Here is a 20,746-nt window from a genome sequence, read left to right on the forward strand (position 1 = left end):
GTTGTATATAAAGTATATACCAAGGTTTTTGGGGAGGTGAGGGGTAACTCTGGAACAGAAGGTCGCGGAGTGCTGAAAAACAATAGGGTTCGTCCACTCATGACCCCATTGCTTCGCACCAAATTTGGAAACAATCTGTTACTTACCAAATTCACCATCTATCGCGTTAACAAGCCAATGGTTGACGGACGGATGGACGGACGTATCGACGGTCATAGTTGACGACATAATACGCCCACATTACAATATGTGTTTGTATTGGTTGGTGGTATCATGTGGTTTTAACAAGTGCATACAAGTCGAACGCAGTCTTTAATAACTTCAGAGGGATGTTTACCAGTTCAATAATATCTTGGGAGAGAATTATGGACGTGGGGTTTGCCGATTTGGCATATGGAACCGTAGGATATATTAAAGCAGCTAAGTCTCTAACCCAATATCATCCAAAGTCTTCGACATTGAAAACACTAACTATTTGTCAATTTAAATCAACATCGATATTGTGGTCTTACCGGGAAAAGATGGGCTTCTGATGTCCAATATTTAAGACAAAATAAACATTTTACCATTGGTACACGAATCGTGTACCATAATGCGTTTTAGCGCTTTCTGTAACAAGGGACTCAAAGAACGAGGCTAGACATATTCCGCAAGTCATGTCAAGGGGTGACGCCATTTTCTTATCTAGAGATCATGCGCAATAAATACTATTAGTGTAGACTGGAATAGAGATTGCCATTCGATCAGTTTATATACATCATATTATTATATGCGTTGCGACCCATTTGTGTCAATTTCTAGGTCCCAAATATTACCGATTTAGCTTTTTTAAGCTAATATTTATATTCTTCCCGTCCCCCTTTGTTTGTCATGAGTTGCCCCCCCCCCCTCGCAATTTAAAGTTGAATACTGTTGTACTCGATTACACCGAAAATGTGGTGCCGAAAAAGTAGCACATTAAAACCCCCTTTCATTTCATTTCACACTGAAAATGCATGGTAAATAAAACATTCCTAGGATTTTTATTCACGAGAGCATTAGCTTGCACCAAAAATCGCCTTATTGATCGAGTCATTACGAGCTCCCTACTTAATTAGTCACATTGATTTTTGGATACATATCTAAATCATATTTACATATTTGGATTCCATTTTATCTTTACCGCCTTCATGTTGACATTAGATACAGTCTATGTATTTTTACCATTTATTTCCATGGCATCGTTTTCTGTCTGCCATTAACAGAAGACAAATACATTCTTCCCTGGCAATGTTTTTATTGTTATGAGAGTCTAGTGCAGGTTAATATTAAACGAGTTTTAATAATGTTTTTGTCGCCATCCAGTTTCCATGATCGTAATTTATGTTGTGGTTGTCCAACTGTGTGATACTGTCCATCCTAGTGAGAACTAAGTACGACAAAGCCCGAAGAGCGGTTTGTCATATAACACAATTATTGGATTGCTAGTATCGATCGTTTTTGTTGCCTTACATTACCATACACACATCACAGTGTGACACAATACCACCAGCTAACACCATGGCTAGAAGTAAGATGGTTTATTGTGAGCATACATCTATCATACCGCACGTCGAGCTGCAGATAGTTACTTTGCTCTATTCTCACTTATAATTGATCACATATCGCGGTTTCTGACGCTTCTAGACTAACCGCCGCAAAACGCTTTATTTCATTTTTTCTGCATTGTCTTTGGTTTTTCGTTATATTTCCCCCGTTCATCATCCAATAGTTTCTTAATATAAATCGACAAGGAATAAAAATACTTAATTATTTTCTAGTTGTCTTTCAACCTCTGTCAAGGGCATCTGTGTATATAGTCAGAATATTGAGCAGTAACCGAATTTGAAGCCGGTTCCAGGATAAATGCAATCTTGGTTGAATTGAGAAATCGATGGTTTCTTTTAACTGTGGTGTTTAAAGATATATCGTGCTGTCAATGGAAACAGACTGTTTATTTAGTTATAAAATCTGAATAAATAGGTATCCGTTACTCTTTCACTTTATAATCAAAGCGAGAAACGTATTTCTCTTAAAGGAGCTTTTCGCTAAAAGAGAAAATATCGAATTTCTTTTTATAGACGAATGTGAAGAGGGTTGACCTAGGACATTTCGCGCCAGGCGTATAGCATTTCTTTTCTTCATTTCATTTCTAAGAATTCGGACATTGCATGTCTTGCGGTCAAGTGTCCATGTTATCTCTGTGTGGCTATATACAGCATCGTGCATTTAAAATGTGTACACAAAGCTATTAAAATATCTAGACACGGTTTCGTACTCCTAACAGCTTGTTTACTCCAGGGGACAAATGAAATTAAATGAAATGGAGTTGAACGTCCTAATTTGTACGAATCGGGTCAAGGAAGATAAGTTTACGTCATGTGTGCAGGAACGGGCCTGATAAGGACAGTGTCTAGTCATTCGGGTGGGACGAAAAACTGAGGTACCGTGTACACATTTGAGTACACAAAATAAACCCCCCCTTGACATTTGGAATTCCAAATAAGGGCAGGTAGTAGCGCCGCTTCCCGGACAAGATTTCTCTCATTGCGCACTGTATGGCGTATATGTCGGTGTTCATTAGCCCAGTCGCTGCAGAAAAGTAGGACGTTAAACTCCATTTCATTTCATTAATCAGATTCCAACTGTATAGGCCTGTGTACTGGACCTCTGTGTATCCTTCCACCCGAACAACGAGATGCTGTTCCTTGTGAAGGCTCCCTTCCTACACCACTGAGAAGGAGAAACCAGACTGGAAAGTCCCCTGGAATTTTCTCAGCCAAAATCGAACCTTAGATCTCCTGATTAGGCCTGTGTACTGGACCTTGGTTTATTCTTTAACCCAAACGACGAGATGCTGTTCCTTGTCAGAACTTCCTTCCTGCACCACTAAGAAAGAAAAACCAGGCTGTGAAGTACCCAGGAATTTTCTCGGCCAATATCCAGCCTTAGATCTCCTGATCAGTTAGGCAGCGCCTTACTGAATGAACACCTAGGTGACAAAGTTTACAGAACTGGAACAAATTCGACCGTTTTGTTTATCTAAATATCTGTTTCAGAAATAATCCAGCAATCAACCATATGACTGTTAAGTTGTCCCTTTTGGTTGTGATGCTTCCCAATACCAGTGTCCATTTTTATCTTAATTTGTATCTGATTTAAGACAAGTTTGTTTTGTGTTTTTAAAGAGTGCTAGAACAATCACAAGATGTCATGTTCGGCTAGAAGGTAAACAGATAGTGATGTTTGAAAATTTGTTTGTTGCATTTCCAACACACAAGTGTCAGACGTCTTTACAGCATCTTGAAATTCAAGCAAGACACGACGCGACTTGTTTGGTTCGAGTTTTTCAAGTCGGTGTTTATGGTCATTGCGTACTTTATGTACGAGCACGTTGACAAAACCGGTCATAAACAAAGCCGAACAAACAAGTCGTGACTTTTAAAATTTTTGCTAATTTATTTCAGAAAGCTGTTACGGCCAGTTAACAGTCAGTTTAGCGGTATAAAAGTTTGCGTTGTCTGCAGTTAACCTTGTCTCCTCAACCAGTGACCCCCATCGTTCTCGTCAGTGAGATAATGTATTCATGGGATTAGGGTTTTATAAAGAATACATGTATTATTAGAGCGTTATGCAACATATCCCTGAATGACTGTCTGCGCTGTACGACGTGGTTTCACCTTGTTAGTGATGTAGGAAGGGGGGCTTGACAATGACAGCTGTCTAGTCGTTCGGGCAGGGTAAAAAAACGAGGTCCGGTGTATACATTGGCGTGCACGTAAAAGATCCCCTAGCAGTTGGAATTCGACATAAGAGTAGGCCATTGTGTCGCTGCCCAGGCAAAATTTCCTCCACAGCACACTGTATGGTGTTTGCTCGTCCTATTTAGCCCAGTCGGAGCAAAACAATAGGACGTTAAACCCCATTTCATTTACTGCCTGTGCTGCTATTGCTTTGAACACTCTTTTTACATTGCAAACGATGTATGGTTTTCTGAACGTACGACGTGGCCGGAATCATTCCTTGGGCTGTAGATTTGTTTGGGGTGGGAGTATTCGACTAGAATGTCGTTATTAGTGTGGTGTTACGTTGAGCTCTTACTGCATTATTTGCAGTAACAAGTACCCATTGATGCTACCCGTTTTTTAAAATTGAAAGACCATAACCCACTGCCCAAATTCTATAATCACCCCAAAGTATTAAGAACATATTGCTGACGTAATTCCTTTAAATCAGGAGATGTGTTCATTAAGAATTTCTCAAATAGCCAGTGAATGAAAATAACATCACAATATTTGCATAGCTAAATGTTTGTTGTGGATGTCTCGAGTGCCTCTCTTAACGTTGGTCATACAGCCACAAATCAATGTCTGTATATAGAATAGGTTTAATAATTAATCATACAATAATATACTATTAATAAAGCAAAAATCTTGTCCGTGCTCAACAGTCTATATATAGTGCTATATGTAACTATTTCAACATTAGGGTGGAGTCATTATTAACTGTATCGACAACCTTCATACATGTCATGTATACATGTAAGGCTTAAGAGAAATTATCGTCAATTTGCAGGAATATGGGTGCCTGGTACTAATTAAACTGTCTACATTAAATTTCGTATCTTTTTTATCAAATTAGCATTTCCATTTCCAAAGTAGAGAATGATCAACAAGACTGCCATTTTGATCAGAATTATAACCCGGGGACATAGCTATTAGCAATAACCCAACCCATCCAAAGATACATATACCTCTTGTGCATATTGATCGTTGCCTCCCAGATGTGGACAATTGAGCTTTAAGAATCAGTTTCTATCCAATGACGGGTCTAAGTCCAATTTCCCTTCCAATTGCTGTTGACCTTTACTTTACAGCATGTAGACGTAAATCTATATGGGTGTGTCTCAAAAACATAGAAAAAATCTGTATTAGCAGACTGGATTTGTTGTACAGTTCATATGTACATCCAAACAAGTTACATTTGCAACAATTCACTTCCCATTAATCTTAAGTGGTCTCCATCCATCTACTCATAAAACAAGAAGAGAACCATGAGGCTATTTTTAGACTTTACTTTAATGGCAGAAAAATAAAACTCTTACATCTTTTATAATTGAGTTTCAGCAAATATAATATTAGTACAGACCAATATTTTTGGTCTTTAAAATAAAAATATCTTTAATTTGTTCACGTTATATTGGTAATCTTAAACGTCTACAATATACATTCAAATAGTAAATAATAATATTAAAATAGAAAATTCTAAACTATTAATGTGCAACATATTTAGGTTTTGTTCACTTTGAGAATCCATTTATACAAATGTTCAAAAGCTTAAACAAATTTCTCATCACATAACACATATGCCCAGCTTGGACAAATACACCATATAGAATAAAATAAAGTCTATAGATTTTTTTTTCTTATTTTATAATCTATAAAATATGTCTTGCAGGATAAAATATAATTTAAAAAGAATCTCACGTTGCGAACATTCTTCAGAACATAAATCAACCGAACACAGTCATTCTGACATATATAAGACTTTTGTATAACAAATGCATATATATATTGAACCATATATATGATAAATTATCTGGAATGATGTCCTTATATACTTTATTCTTCGTTTAAATCGTTTTTTTTAATAATTTCATTTGTCTAATTATGCTCAATACATAACAAGAGAATTAAAATAAATAGTTTCCTATGCCCATATATACACTTTGTATTGGAAGTATCAGTCAATCATTGATATTAAGTTCATGTGGTTTATATTATAATTTGGGGGATGACCTTTGACCTGATCTTGTTAAGAGGTAAATATTATGAAGATGATGAAACAATGATCTATTATTTTTCTTTATGGTAAAAATAGTTAACTATATGTGGATGTATTAAGTCATGAAGGTTGTGGGGTCCTTTTGACAATATCAGGGCTGCCTTAAGTCATTAATATGCATAGTTGAACAATTACTGATCAATTAGAGTATACATGGATATAAGAAAACTGCAATAACAAACATTTCATCAACTGCAACAAAGCACTAAAAATATCAGAATCCAGTGGTATAATGCCATCATTCCAGAGTCTAGTAATAATATAATATTTAGTTAATTGTTTGATAGTTTCTCACATAGAGAATGGGACACCGAACACATAGGGTGTTACATCTTAACACCACACAATATATTAATATATATTACATTTAATAATAACATACACAAATCATATAGAATAAAATACTCTCAATATTAATATAATACTTTAGGATATATACATTTTTATATTTATATATCTATATATATCCATTCAATTTGCACGTTCAATATTAATAGAGATATCTTTGATACTTTTTTGTTTCAACATCGATAAATGGGTATGTAAAATCACCATACCACTGCCAAAAATAGCAACCTCTACTTTCCTACATTCTAGTAGTGATCATAAAAAGGATTTGGAATTATTTTGGCACTAAAAATAGGAAGTCTTGCTGACTTCATTATAAGCTGTGTTGTAATCATTTCAGTTTGTGCCAGTAAGAATCCAGTAGAAGGGGATGGTTACAGGCACAAAGCTGAACAGCCAAAGTGAAAGTAGGTAGCCCCACATTAAGGCAGTGTCAGGTAGAAATGATAGGTAATCTCATGTTTTTGTCATGATGTAGATGATATAAAGATCACGAGAAGATGCGAATGGCCTGAGATGGAGGCTGCTGACATACTGGACAAGATCTTTCAGCCAGAGGTTTACCTACTATTGTTGAGGCACACTCCATACAGAACAGATTGTGACCACATGGTACCAGGGCTGCAACCACTTCATTTTCTGAGCAAATAAGACAATGTCTGCGTGGACGCACTACACCGTTTGCATCCAGTATGGGGCTGGTGGAGGAAGGGCGTTCAAGGTTGGAGGTAGAACCAAAGTTGGTAGGCAAACCTGTGATGCATGTACCATTGGTGATACCATTTGTTAATCCATTGCTAAGTGGGTCACTGCGGATTCTTCGTACGGTGGGATGATCCCCAGGAACTGGAGAGATATTGCTGGGTGAGCCGCTGCCCTGACTTTGTGTGCCGCTTTCTGGTAAAGATGGAGATGTTCTTGTGGTGGGTACTCCTCCAATAAACCAACAATTATTACGGGAACTGCTATCAGCTGGTGAACAGTTACCATTCATTAAAGAGACTAGCGAGTTAAAATTGTCACCTAAATCAGTCCATGGATAGGTAGGGGGAACAAACGGGTCATAGGAAGGGGAGCTGATTCCCTCATCGTTGTCATACGTACTGAAGCCATTTACTCCATTTACCAAATCACCAGTTCGCAATGCTATGTGACTCTCGATTTCATGTCGGGCTTTTTCAACATTTTCAGGTAGTCCTGTTACTTCGAAAACTGGTTCCTTATCCCTACTGGGTGTTACAATATAGGTATGTGTTTGTTGCTGAATGCGTTTGATTGTAGCACCTTTCGGACCAACCACTAATCCGACAACACGATACGGAACACGCACCTGGATTGTGATTTGACCCGGAGCATTGGGACTTGGAGGACCAGGGGTTAAGTTAGATCCATTACTAGAAACACTAGACACACTACTATTTCTCCGAGACGCTCGGATTTGGCTAAAATGTTCTGCTGCTGATATTATTTCCCGTTTCGCGAGACCGACATCTTCTTTTCTTCCTGTAACCACGAACACAGGTTCCTCTCCTCGTACTGGGGTTTTGATGTAAGTGTTGGTTTTGGCTCGTAGAGCTTTGATTTTACAGCCTGAAAAATAGATGAAAATCTCATAAATCAAAATGAACAACATATGAAATGAAGTTTGACACGACAGTGATATGTATATACTAAAGCTAAGCCTAAGGCTAAACTATTTTATTCAATTAATAATTTATTCACAATTGTACCCATTCGGGCAGAAGGATGGCAAGTCCATATACATGTACTTGATTGAATTCAGTTAGCAGTGACCGATCGAGATTAGAGAAATCTAGGTGCATACAGATAACGGCAATAAAGGCATCTGGCTGGATATTAGATGTAGACATGTACATCACAACATGTAAAGTTTATTACAGCTGTTTAGCGATCAGTTGAGACAGATGAGCTTAACACATGACCAAACATGTATATAGACCTACACCCTCGGGTAAAAATATATAGGTTAGACACCGATAAAAAACATCTTTCATTATAGCCCTGCTGTAACCTGTTCTTATAGTATGTGAGCAAGTCTTATAAGATGAAAAATCTATGTATTAACACATTGTTATATTTTAGGAATGTGACAATGTAAGAATGTAGGTATTGTTATCACAACAAACTGTCTCCTGTGTATTACAGAAAGATGTTCATTCAGGCATACTTAATAGATTTCACAATATACAATACACTATTACATTTTTGAACTTAGTATTGGTCTTGTTGTGATGGAAAAACTGTGTTAGTCACATTTATATAATTAATTACCGTGGGTCAAAATGAGTAGAATCTTGTTATGTCAACAAATATCATTATTCTAGTCACTTTATTATTTTTTTTGATGTGTTGTGATTTTAATTAACACCAGAGAGAATAATAAATGTGTTTACCATATAAATTACAGTTGATAATATTATGGCATTTTTATATATTAACCAATTCTAAAAACAGAGTGTATTTGATCTATTATGACATTACCCTGTATTTAATAAGTCCTTGAAATGTTACAACTCTACCCTAGTTGGTCAGTGATCGAAATATTATATAATTCTACCCTAGTTACCAGTTGTGTATACATTTTGTACATAAATGTGAAATTTCTCTACCCTAGTGGATCAGATGTGTATACATTTTGTACATGAATATGAAGCACCTCCACCCTAGTAGACCTGTTGTGTATATGAAATGTGTATATACCTTTAAATGTATTGAACAACTTTTGTATATACATATGAAACAACATTATCCTAGATGAGCATATATTAAACCACTTTACTTTACCCAAGTCAATTAACTTGTGAAAATCAAATACATTTTTCTACATGTTATTACCCAATATGCTTTTACCATTGTTAAATATGTATGAATATCTGATGCTTTTACCCTTCTTGATTAAATGAATACATGTTATCATTGTGATGACAAGCTAAGTAAATGGAAATACATCTATAAGTAATTTGTGTTGTTGCCAAAGTGTTTCCAGGGTTATCCTGCCAGAGAATATTCAGGTATCTATTGGTTAACTCAAGCCATATGGGAATTACATGTACATTCTTTTCTCATTTTCTATTATGAGTCCCTGAACAATTGATATGAATTAGTAGATTATTTTCAATTATATATATTATTGCATGTTGTCCTACAGGTTTGGATACTGTTATGATAGAACATGTTATCGATATGGTTCATATAGCAAAGCATTATTTTTTAAACTGAACAACAAGGGTATAGTCAAACTAAAGTGACTTACATTAATAAACAGAACCCATAGCTATTACTATGACAGGATTTTCAAGATTTTTTTCAGCAATAATGGTTCTTTCTTTCCTATTTTGATTCATGAAGGTGACCTCAAAGCAACCAGGTCATCCTGTCATTTTCATTTTGGAAACTAAGATAAAGTATGACATCACTTCATTAATAGCTTGGAGAACTGGAGAAAACATGGGCAACCTTTTTGTTGAGTACAATTATTTGCTTTTATGACCCCCATATGATCTATTCAACTGTGCAATATTTTGGACCATTTACTGGTCATCCCAACCTTTAATAATAGAACAATTTTAAGCCTGTCAAAGCCAATAGTTAGAAGATGATTTATAAAACATTAACTTAGTCATACATTATCATAATTCATAGTGTTTATATTCTATCATATTTTGATGCCATCTTGTAATTATCCTACATTGCAACATCTGTTCATTCAGAATAATCAACATCGCCATTCCATATCTAATGTCATTAGTACAGAACTGTGAATAGCCCACAACTAACTTGAATATTAACCTTCCAAGTGTACAAAATAGTTCCTTGTAATACATGTCTATAAAAGAACGTGTAATCGAATTGAACATTACTATTATATAATTCTATTGTCTCCAGTTAGCCAGACATGTTCATGTAGTTTGACTAGGTCAGATTAGTTTATGTGTGATGGTAGGGGGTTATCCATTAATACCTTGGACAAAGCCTACATGTATTTGTATCCGCAACCCTGGGTGCGTCCCCTCTAAGACACTGAGAACCTAGTACAATGCCACTTAATACACATACTTTATCATTTTATGAAGTATACTTGATAGATAGAAAATAGACATAGTATGTATTTTAATGTACATGTAGACAAAGTACTTAGATCAAAATGTCAAACAATCTACACATAGTAATTATCTTTGTGAGTCAAGTTGACAGGATACTCTTAAATACAAGTTCATCCTCTAGGGTCAGTGTGAAAAGGGGAAAGGTCATGTATACATTCCTTCATTAGTAATTTATATTCATAGCCTTTTTTTGTGTTTCACATGGCTTGGGAAGAAAGTTGAGAGAGATAATTAGAAAGACATTTAATGACAAATCGGCTACATGTAAATCCTGGGATTTATCTCTTGAAAAACAAAACAATCTATTCAACATGGCAGTTCATGGACATGCAGCATACATGGATCCATCTTGTAAACTTGATAATATTGTCTGTCAGTGATGGAACATGGAACTCTGTGTAATAATCAATGATATTACTAATCTCGACCAGACTAATGCCATCACCAATAGAAATCCACATAGATCAATGAGTAATAAACCATAGCTCTAGGCAATTTTCAAGAAGAGCATTATACACTCTGTGATCAGGCCAAATTCCATAAAGAATTCAAGAATCTTATATTTTGTTTACTTCGATTCAAAACTTTGCAATAAATCACAAGTGCTTTAATATGCAACATGTGCATTGCACTTTGGAATATATATTATTTAACCTGGCTACCATCCCTGGATATTCTGATCTAAGATCTACTAAAGATATAGTATAACTTTAGAACCATCTAAACGATTCAAACCTGTTTTTAATACAGTCAGTATGTAGGTCTGAATGTAGCAAATTAGATTCCACGAGTACTACTTTCCCAGGCAAGTTGAAGTTATTTTATCTAACCTTTGATACAGACAAAAACCTTGAGCTGGAATAGAGGGGTGGGATATCTTAACACCTACCATCTGTTTTTATGAATCTGGAGTGGTGCCAGCACAAGTAGAGAAGACTAAGAGATAATTTTGAGTAAAGGACTGGTGAGGAAATATAGTCATTAACCTAAAAACTAGCAGTCTTAAAAACAGATTTAGAGGAAGGGTAGATGGGGATGTCATGTGGTGATCTAGTATTACCTTTCACCATCAGTCACTACTATAATATATAATTTCATTCTTGTAGTATTACACATAATAATGAATGAACATTTTCAAAATCTACGCACAAGTTACACTTGATATTTCAGGTTTATAGGCCGCCAAGGTTTTGGCATTTATGCACAAGACGTCTGTTCTCAGTACATCTGTTTTTTTGTACTGAATTCCCAGTACATGCAGATGCTTGACTAAATTGTTCATCACAAATGTTACAAAGTCCAGAAAAAAAACACCTATCATTTATTTACATACCAGGTTGAAGCCATTAATATGGCTGTTGGACAGGTTGAACCCTCAACAAACCTTGTTGATCAGCTACACCTGGTCATAGGAGCTGGTCTAAACACTGTGATAATATCTACTTCAACCTATGTCAACTAAACTTTCTATTGCCTAACATGTTACTATTACCATAGATTTTATGTATGTGTAAGGAGAGAGATAAAACAGTGGGATTTAACATTTACGCACGATAAGGCGATGAGAGGAGGGGCATTTTGGTGTATCGATAATAATGCACAATCGTTTCCTATACAGTTTATTATTCACGTACATTATTATAACCTACTGTATGCACATAAGCATTCGGGGGAAGAGCGGGGAACAAGTAGAAAACACACATAGCATGACCCCATGAGATCTTAACCATGATGCAGTCACAGATGACATGTACATGCTGTGGAGTGCTACACTTTAGACTTTAAACCATTTATTACAAACTTGAAACTTCAAAGAGATCGTGTGTAATGTAACAGACCAATACTAATTCGTAATAATAATTCCAATAAGCGTATATGTTACAGACACTGTATAAAACCAACAGGTTGTTCAACATGAAATCAATACTAACATATTACTCATACCTACAAATATTTAATATAAACGAGATTTCTCTAGACACAATCATTTTTATAATTAGGTTACCATGTTTTATTCGTGTTAATGTGTTAATTACAATATACATGTAATGTCAATCAATAATTTATACCTCAATCCAATTAATATGGCACATTATGAAATATGGAAGACAATCTAATTAGTCATATAGAGATTTGTGTTTCGACAAAGTCCATGACAATACTCAGCATTGAATCAGATTTCTTCCTCCACAGAAATGGCATAGAAAACTGAATACCCATAAAGAATTAACATTAATTCTTTATGGGGAAACTGTATAGTCTTCGCCGTCTACGAAGGCAGCTCTGTGTTCATAAACCGGTATCTTATTGAAACTGGTCAGTATAAAAATGACGACCATTGCATGAGATTCTTGTACATGACTTTGATAAAAGCATAAATTTCAAATTCAATAGAATAGACCAATTTCTCGAGACAATCCAATTTCTCAAGACAATTCAATTGAAGTGAATCGAGTAGTTGATTGAGTATTGTATGCATTGCATGTAAAACTCTGATTAATCTTATCTTGGTAATAATGCATGATGGAAACTCTCACTCTGTTGGACATTATTTGGGTTTAATACAACAAGCCTGCACACAATCATACAAGTCTTTATACCACTCACAGAAAATAGTACTACTTGAACAGTATCAGGTTTTGTTTTAAACATATTTTATTGATAAATCAAAAGGATAAGGCCCCAGTTTCAAAAACTTAGAGAGTAGCCCATTTCATAAGAGTATCAGAGAGCCGCTTTACAACGCAAAACTTCAATTTGAGAGATGCCGACATGTACATGTACCTAAGCTAATTAACCGAATTCAACACGAGTTTGTCCCCACCCCCCCCTCTTAATTTGTAGGGAATAGTAATTTATCATATTGCAAAGTAAATGTAACCTGATCAGAACCTAAACTCTTCCCATACAATAGGTGTTATATTGCAATGGTATCGGAACCTAAATTCACTCCATAAAATAGAATGACGCACATGTATTACAAGTTACTAGAACCTACATGTTAAAATCACACAAAATACAATAACTAATATATGTTTTATCACATTACAATGTTATTAGAACCTAAATGCACCCTGTATAACTTGCCCTCAGATTACAAATGCTCCCCCATACAATAATAGTTATCACTGGTACCCACTCATTACATAAAGCTAATCAACAGAATATAATCTTACTGATAAATTATATGTGTTAACCTCTCCCAGAATTAAATGGGTCTTAACTTCCGCTATATCATAATTACAAAATAACATAGTGAACTAATTAACATAGTTATTATTAATGAGGAGTTTAGTATAATATGAGTCAAGTCCTCATATTACACATGATTCTGTTTAAAGAGAGGACCAACCGAGTCCTGATAAACCATGATAAAATCTTCCAACAAAAATTTATGATTTAGAACAGTAGATAACGAAAAGATCAACAAGTCAAGAGTAATTTTTTAAAAAGGGTTTAAGTATTAGTAATAAACTACAGCTGCTTTCCAGCAAAAATAGTTTCAAAAAGAATTTTGCTAGAATCAAGTATTATTTTCTTTCAATTATTATCACAATATAATGCAGATGCTAACATGTACTGTGCGAAAACATGTACTTACAGTGTAGGCAAACTTTCCAAGTAAATGAGCAGTTTTTTCAGATGTTCGACAAAGAGTAAGCATACTCTTTCTTGTGCACAACAGCTGAGATACTTACAATTACTAGAAGCAATGGTTTACACATGGGATTTCAGGAAATGGAAACTACATGTGTTAAGAAAAGAAGCATACTTAAAGGCAATGTAATCATTATCAGCAAAGCTATCATTGGGAATTTCCCAAATTAACGAGTGGTTTATCAAATTCAGTAGTTTGATAATGTCAAGTCTAAGCTAATTCCATTGAAAAAAATCAAAAATCAATGACATTGCATGTATGCGATTGTTATATTAATTTCACGAAGCCACTCAATTGCTCAAATCTTGTCATATGACATTAGAGAAATCTATATCAAATATCGTTTTTGATGGAAACATTAACTTTATTATATTAATATCCACTAGATTATTTAAGGATTACGTTGTATGACAAGGGCGCCACAATGTTGTTGCTCTATAATAGACTTTTCTTTAATTTATTAATGTTTAATATGTAGCGAAGTACATGAAGGACCAATTCACAAGCCATCTATTCAATCAATTCAAAAGACAGATATATATTATTGAGCTTAACAATAAACTACATTCGTATAAAGTGTATACATATTTGATACCGAGTGAATATTAATGCGTAATCCCCCAAACTTCAGGTCTCTATTTTGTGTGTATCTGGTTGATTATGTACAAGAACATATAACAACTATCTGTAAGAAACAAGCTCGTTAACCAGGGCTCGCAACTGATTGTTAGGCTAAGAAAGTTTCTCAGAATTCCCCCCATTGCCTGTGGTGCAGGTTGGAGGGCCTGGCGAGGAACAGTATCTAGTCTTTTGAATGGGTGAAAAACTGAGGCCCAGTGTACATGTTGGCATCCATGTAAAAGAACCCTTGACAGTCTGAATTTGAAATAAGAGTTGGCCATACATGTAACTATGGTGTCGAGTCGAATTTTCCACACAACACATTGCCTGTCTTTATTAGCTTAGTTGGTGCCATCTTTAAATCTTGAAATGCACATTTTTATTCAAGATACACATGGGGCAAGTTAATTAGTATGCACTGTGAAAGCAAATAACATCCAATTAACAAATACTACATAAATTCTCTATAATCTAATTAAGGGTCACTGACTTAAAACATTCTAAGAAATACACACAACACTATGGCTTCTGTTTATGTTATGATTCCTAGGCTAAGAAGTAAGCCTGATAGTCTGTCGTTCTAGAAGAACATAAGAAAACAAGCGTTGGTTTGTTTTAGTTATGATGTTTTCAGCAATTTAACCAAAATAGAAATGAGAGGTAGTGTTATCAGTACATGTATAGCCAAATAACAGTAGTCTGTTAAAGCTTTTACAATATCATGTTACCAGGGATGTATTTCAACTATTTCCCCTCTATCTTGTATTACCTGTTCTCAATGCTGTATGGGAGGTTTACTGACAGCAAATTGCCAAATTTTGATTTTTGAATAGCGAAACAGAATACACTAACATCAAATTGCCAAATTTTGATTTTTGAATAGCGAAATAGAATACACTAACATTAAATTGTCAAATTCTGAATCACAAAGCAAGCTATGGTATAAAATAAATACACATTTCAAAATAACAATAGACAAATAAATACGTCTTGCCGAAACAAATTTTTGGCCTCTTTTCAAAATGTCATAATACTGAAGTTCTTTGTTTTGTCCCAGTAATTATTTTATGCTGTGTTTATCTAACATGATGTGATATTTCGTTTAACCAAAAACTGTTGATATTAAACTAACATTTTATCGTATTAGAAATGTAGAACTCATTTCCGACTTTCACTTAGCTATCAACGATTTTCAGTTCCCGTTTAATTGACCGCAAAAATGATCAAATAGCGACAATGTTGCGTTTTGTTTGAAATAGACGTAATATCCTCCTAAAATTTGAAATTAATGTATTTCCTCTCGTGGATATGACTAACGTGATTGTGGTATTTTCAAGAGCCTCAATATTTACTGGGAATTACGCGTCTGGTTTGGGACCAAAATGGGGAATATCCATTCATTATATTGCATGATTGAAATATATAAATGACTCAGACGAAACAATGTTATGTTTTGTGTCAGCTTCTCTCAGCAACGATTGATATTTTTTAGGAATATAAATCGATAGCTTCGTTAAAAACGAGACTTTTACATCAATAATAGCGACGTAAAAAAAACACAAAGCTTGTAAATAGGAATGATCTGTGCGTCAATTTAGGAAAGTGACTGTATATTGCATAAGCTACTATAAATAAGTAGCGTAACATTTTTCCAAATTTTCGTCGGAAGCTCCTTACCCATTTATGAGCAATATTTTGTGGTTAATACGATAAATTAAAGAATTAATGTACTGCTAGACCTCAAATAGATTAGTCTTTTTCTGAAGTCGATTAACAAGGAACTGAACTGACTCGGTCTAAAAACACATTTAGATAATAGCAATAGAATAAAATACCAAAAGCGAGAAACAGTTCCAAAACAATATCAGACAAAGAAAGAAAATTTGTAACTGCGACGTAAAATCATTGGTGAAGACACGTGCTTACACACGCGCCGTAGAATGGTTTATCGATGCCCGTTCTGCATGAAACCCATGCTTTTTTATGTACTTGGCTCAAATTTCGGCTAAACAGTTATATGCTTACCTTGTCTTCCAACTATTTCTGCTACATGTTCCGAGCTAGGTACAGGCACACATTCAGTAGTATTAGCACTCCTGGCTCTCATGTGTGCCTCTTCGAACGTTGTGGAAGGGAGAGGGGGAGAAGACGATTCATCCTCACCATTAAGTGCAAGCATAGACAGTTCAAAAGCTAGCTGTAACGCGCGCTGATCCTCTAGCGCGCTGCTAGTAGTAGTCATTTCGGAATAAACGCTAGCAGGCATCACAAACGTTGCACGATAGTCAAATACATGAGTACTCGTCCGTTTTCTGTTATATCTTCACACACAACGGTTTTTTTTCTTTGTTCACTTCGACCAGCCTCTGAGTGAGGCTCACAATGCACTAGTCTCTCAATCTTAGCACAATGCACAAAAGCAATATGGCTAGGCTGACGTCATTTTCCCAAAGTTCCGCGCGAGAGTATAAATTTCTACTCCTAACAGCTATTTGATTGGCTGAAGAGCAGCTGTTGGGAGGAGTCGAACTTTGACCCGATCTAGATTATTGTCTAGCAAAACAGTGAGCGTCAATTTTTGCGGGTGGCCAAGTCGAGTTTTTGATGATTTTCGCGCGTGTTTCATTCAGTGACAACATACCAGAGACATCTGCTGGATAAAACTATAAGAAAACGTTTTAAATACTTTCTGACGAATCTTTCATTGTTTGCCAGATGTCGTCTGCAATTCTATATTTGGATTCTTTGTGTAGTTTTGCTTCACGCTTCAGTGACGAACTGGCTGTCAGTTTGTTTATACTTTTTTTATTCTTTTTTTTTTTACCAAATTCCCGCCGAAATACACAAAGAACTATGATTATTTTTGTTTGTACAGTTTAAAAAAAAATCTGGAAATGTATCTAACACGTAAATTTACAGTGTTTGAATACTATATTTTCGTTGAATTACTTAAAACAATGTGTACATATCTTATATCGCTAGTCAATAATCCATGACTTGTCTCTGTCTTAATACTACACTTTGTTTATAGTTGTAACAAGCCAGGCATGTTATTATCAACACTGTAAACTACGACATTCGTATGATATACTCATATGATACACGTTCATATAGGTAAGTGTATATCTATAACGTGGTCTTACATTCTTACTCTACAAATGTAATATTAATGGAACTCTACACAGATCATTTCAACAACAATAATTTATCATGAAAACCAATCTATTAAATACGATTCCCTCCCTTGGAGTCTTCATATCTTTGGAGTAAAACATTCTCGATTTTTTATTCAATATTTGGTTTTCATCGACACCTCTCTCAGTTAAACACTTTATGGATTTATAAAATAGAATTTGCACACAAGAAATAAATAATAATAATAATTATACAAAAAAACCCCAAAACCATCTATGCATTAACCTAAAATTCGATAAATCAAAAAAGAAAAACCCAAACAAAACCCGATATTATGTCATTCATTGACTTATAGTGAACATTCTATTTTGATGTAAATAATAGATACATATTGATTAAACTCTCAAGTACACTTATTGGTTAATAGCAGAATAAACCATTTTACTTGTTTGTATTGATCTATTATGTATATATTTATATATATCAACAGATGTCCTTAATATACATATCAAACTAATGATACATGTATGCTGTGTTTAGTCAACTATATACATACATACATAGACTATACACTTCTACACAGTGTTAGCACGTGTGACTGGGTTGCCGTTAATTAGCACCTCGATCAACTATTTCTTGATCAAAGGATTAATGAATCGGTTGTGTGTGAGAAGAAAACAATAGAACGTCACGACTAACGGTAATTGCGGTTTTTAAAAACTTGTCACAATCTCTTTATCGTTTGTTTTTAACAAATGGACGTGTAAAAATTTGTACCTTTTACGTCTTTAATCCGTTGATCTGGTGTCCGACTATGATCATACAACTGTAAAAGTGTAATAAGTAAATCGATGGATTCTTTTTGATAACAATCTAAACAATCGCCATTATATGAAAGTGTAAATGAAAACATTATGACATGACATCTTACCGAAGAGAATAGCTTTCTAAGATTGAAGATTATTTTCCCTTAATCAATCAACGTTAAGAAAATACTCTACGAAACATAACCCAAATAAATTAATAATTGTTCTTCCATAAGTATGTGATATAGTTCATATTATTCTAAACGAATTCCAATATTGACCCCCCCCCCCCCAACTCTAAAGAAAAAAGGTTGGCGCAGAGAGAAACCGAAAAGAAAAGAAATGTGATTGCACATTAGACAATCAACAGTTATTTAATAAATAATATGGACGTGTATTGTAAGTTATATAAGTGACATGTAAATTGTTGATTTAATTGTGTGTAAAAGATGTAGTTAAAATGCGTTTGACAAGTAGATGATTTTCTTTTAACTCGGACAGATCTTTTTGAAAATGGGGACTATTGACTTTAAACGTGACTGCATTATTAATTTCCATTCATAAAGACTCCATAAACATATTTTATGGAATAATAATAATAATAGTACTAATAATACCATATGTCTATATATAGTCAAGTCTTATTACATCATAGTATTACCAGAGAAATTAGTTGTCTATATATTCATAACTTATGACATATGGACGTTGATAATCATGGTATATTGTTCCTAATTATCGTAGTTACCCAAACGATCTGGGATATTTGGCGATCCATCGAATTAAATACAAGAATCAACTCAAGCGAAAGTGGTCTTAGACATATTTGTTATTTTTTTTTTTATCTCCGCCACAAAGATTACAAATAATGTAACTCTTCTAATTTACCAAATTCCCTATTTACATACGTTCCCCTACCGATAAATAAAAGTTTTCTCAAAGAATTAACTAAAGCGAAAGTAGCTGTGAAGTAATTTTTATCTCGACAACGTATAGTCCTTCGGATGGACGAAATACCGAGGTCTCATGTACACATTGGCGTGCACGTAATAGAACCAATGACTGTTGGAATTTGAAATAAGAGTATGCCCTACTGCCACAATGTCTTGCGCATGCCCATCATTATCAGCCCATTCGGTGCCGAAATGAAATGAAATGAAATTAAATGGGGTTTAACGTCCCACTGTTCTGCTCCTATACTTGGCTAATGAAAACGGGCATACGCCATACAGTGTGCTATGAGGGAAATTTTGCCCGGGCAGCGGCACTATCGCCTACTCTTATATCGAATTCCAACTGCCAAGGGATCTTTTACGTGCATTCCAATGTATACACGGGACCTCGTTTTTTCGTCTCATCCGAAGGACTAGACAGCTGTCCTTGTCAGGCCATTCGGTGCCAAACAATAGGACGTTAAGCCCCATTTTATTTCACATGTTGATCTCTCCGCCATTGCAAATATAGTAATTCTTATTATTTATCAAATTCTCTATTTACATTTGTTCACCACCCGATTTATAGGCCCTAATATTTATAGTCACAGACATGGAGAGAGAGGGGGGGGGGGTAACGTCCACTCGACATAAACCAGGTTTAATTTTATTATTTTAATAATTCGCTTGCGCGTAGGGATATTTAACAGTGAGAGGAAACCGGAGGACCCGAACAAAAACCACGAGGTTAGACAGGCAACACTACTCCTTGTCACGTACAACCGGGCAATCGAAAAGGCGCAGGTTGACTCAATGACAGACCTTATGATACAACACGCTCGCGCTAACCATTCGGCCATCCAATCCCCTGCCAGAGACATGGATTGAATTGTGTTTGTGATCCGTGTGGTGCGGGTAGTATTCTGATTTGAGACAACGGATTGGAAGATAGTACGTACGATCATTAGCATGTTGATCAATGTATCTGGTCTTATGAATGATTAAAATATCCATATTCGGAGTCTATACTCCGCTGGATATTGAACTTATTCCGCTTTTCACATCTTTGCATAAAGATTTGAGAGAAACGGTATAACAAATAATTCTGCAGGGGCGGATCCAAGGGGGGGGGGGCAAACCCCACCCTGCTCAGTTACATAAAATAAAATGAATACCTTGCATCAATGACATTAAATCACAATGTGATCCTACATCATTACAGAAATGATTTCTCTCTTTAAAAAGCTCAATTTGTATGTA

At 35.2% G+C, this 20,746-nt stretch overlaps 1 protein-coding gene across 1 annotated transcript; it reads right to left on the minus strand.

The window, feature by feature from the left end:
- Positions 1-5,077: 5,077 nt before the first annotated feature.
- LOC126818712 (RNA-binding E3 ubiquitin-protein ligase MEX3C) lies at positions 5,078-17,035 on the minus strand. The gene is made up of 2 exons (XM_050546248.2): positions 16,639-17,035; positions 5,078-7,800 (listed from the first exon to the last, which is right to left on the minus strand). The coding sequence occupies exons 1-2, from the start codon at positions 16,877-16,879 to the stop codon at positions 6,701-6,703; spliced, it is 1,341 nt and encodes a 446-aa protein (XP_050402205.1). The 5' UTR covers positions 16,880-17,035; the 3' UTR covers positions 5,078-6,700.
- Between the last annotated feature and the right edge of the window lie 3,711 nt (positions 17,036-20,746).

This window comes from Patella vulgata, chromosome 4 (genome assembly GCF_932274485.2).
Source record: "Patella vulgata chromosome 4, xgPatVulg1.2, whole genome shotgun sequence".
Lineage (NCBI taxonomy): Eukaryota > Metazoa > Mollusca > Gastropoda > Patellidae > Patella > Patella vulgata.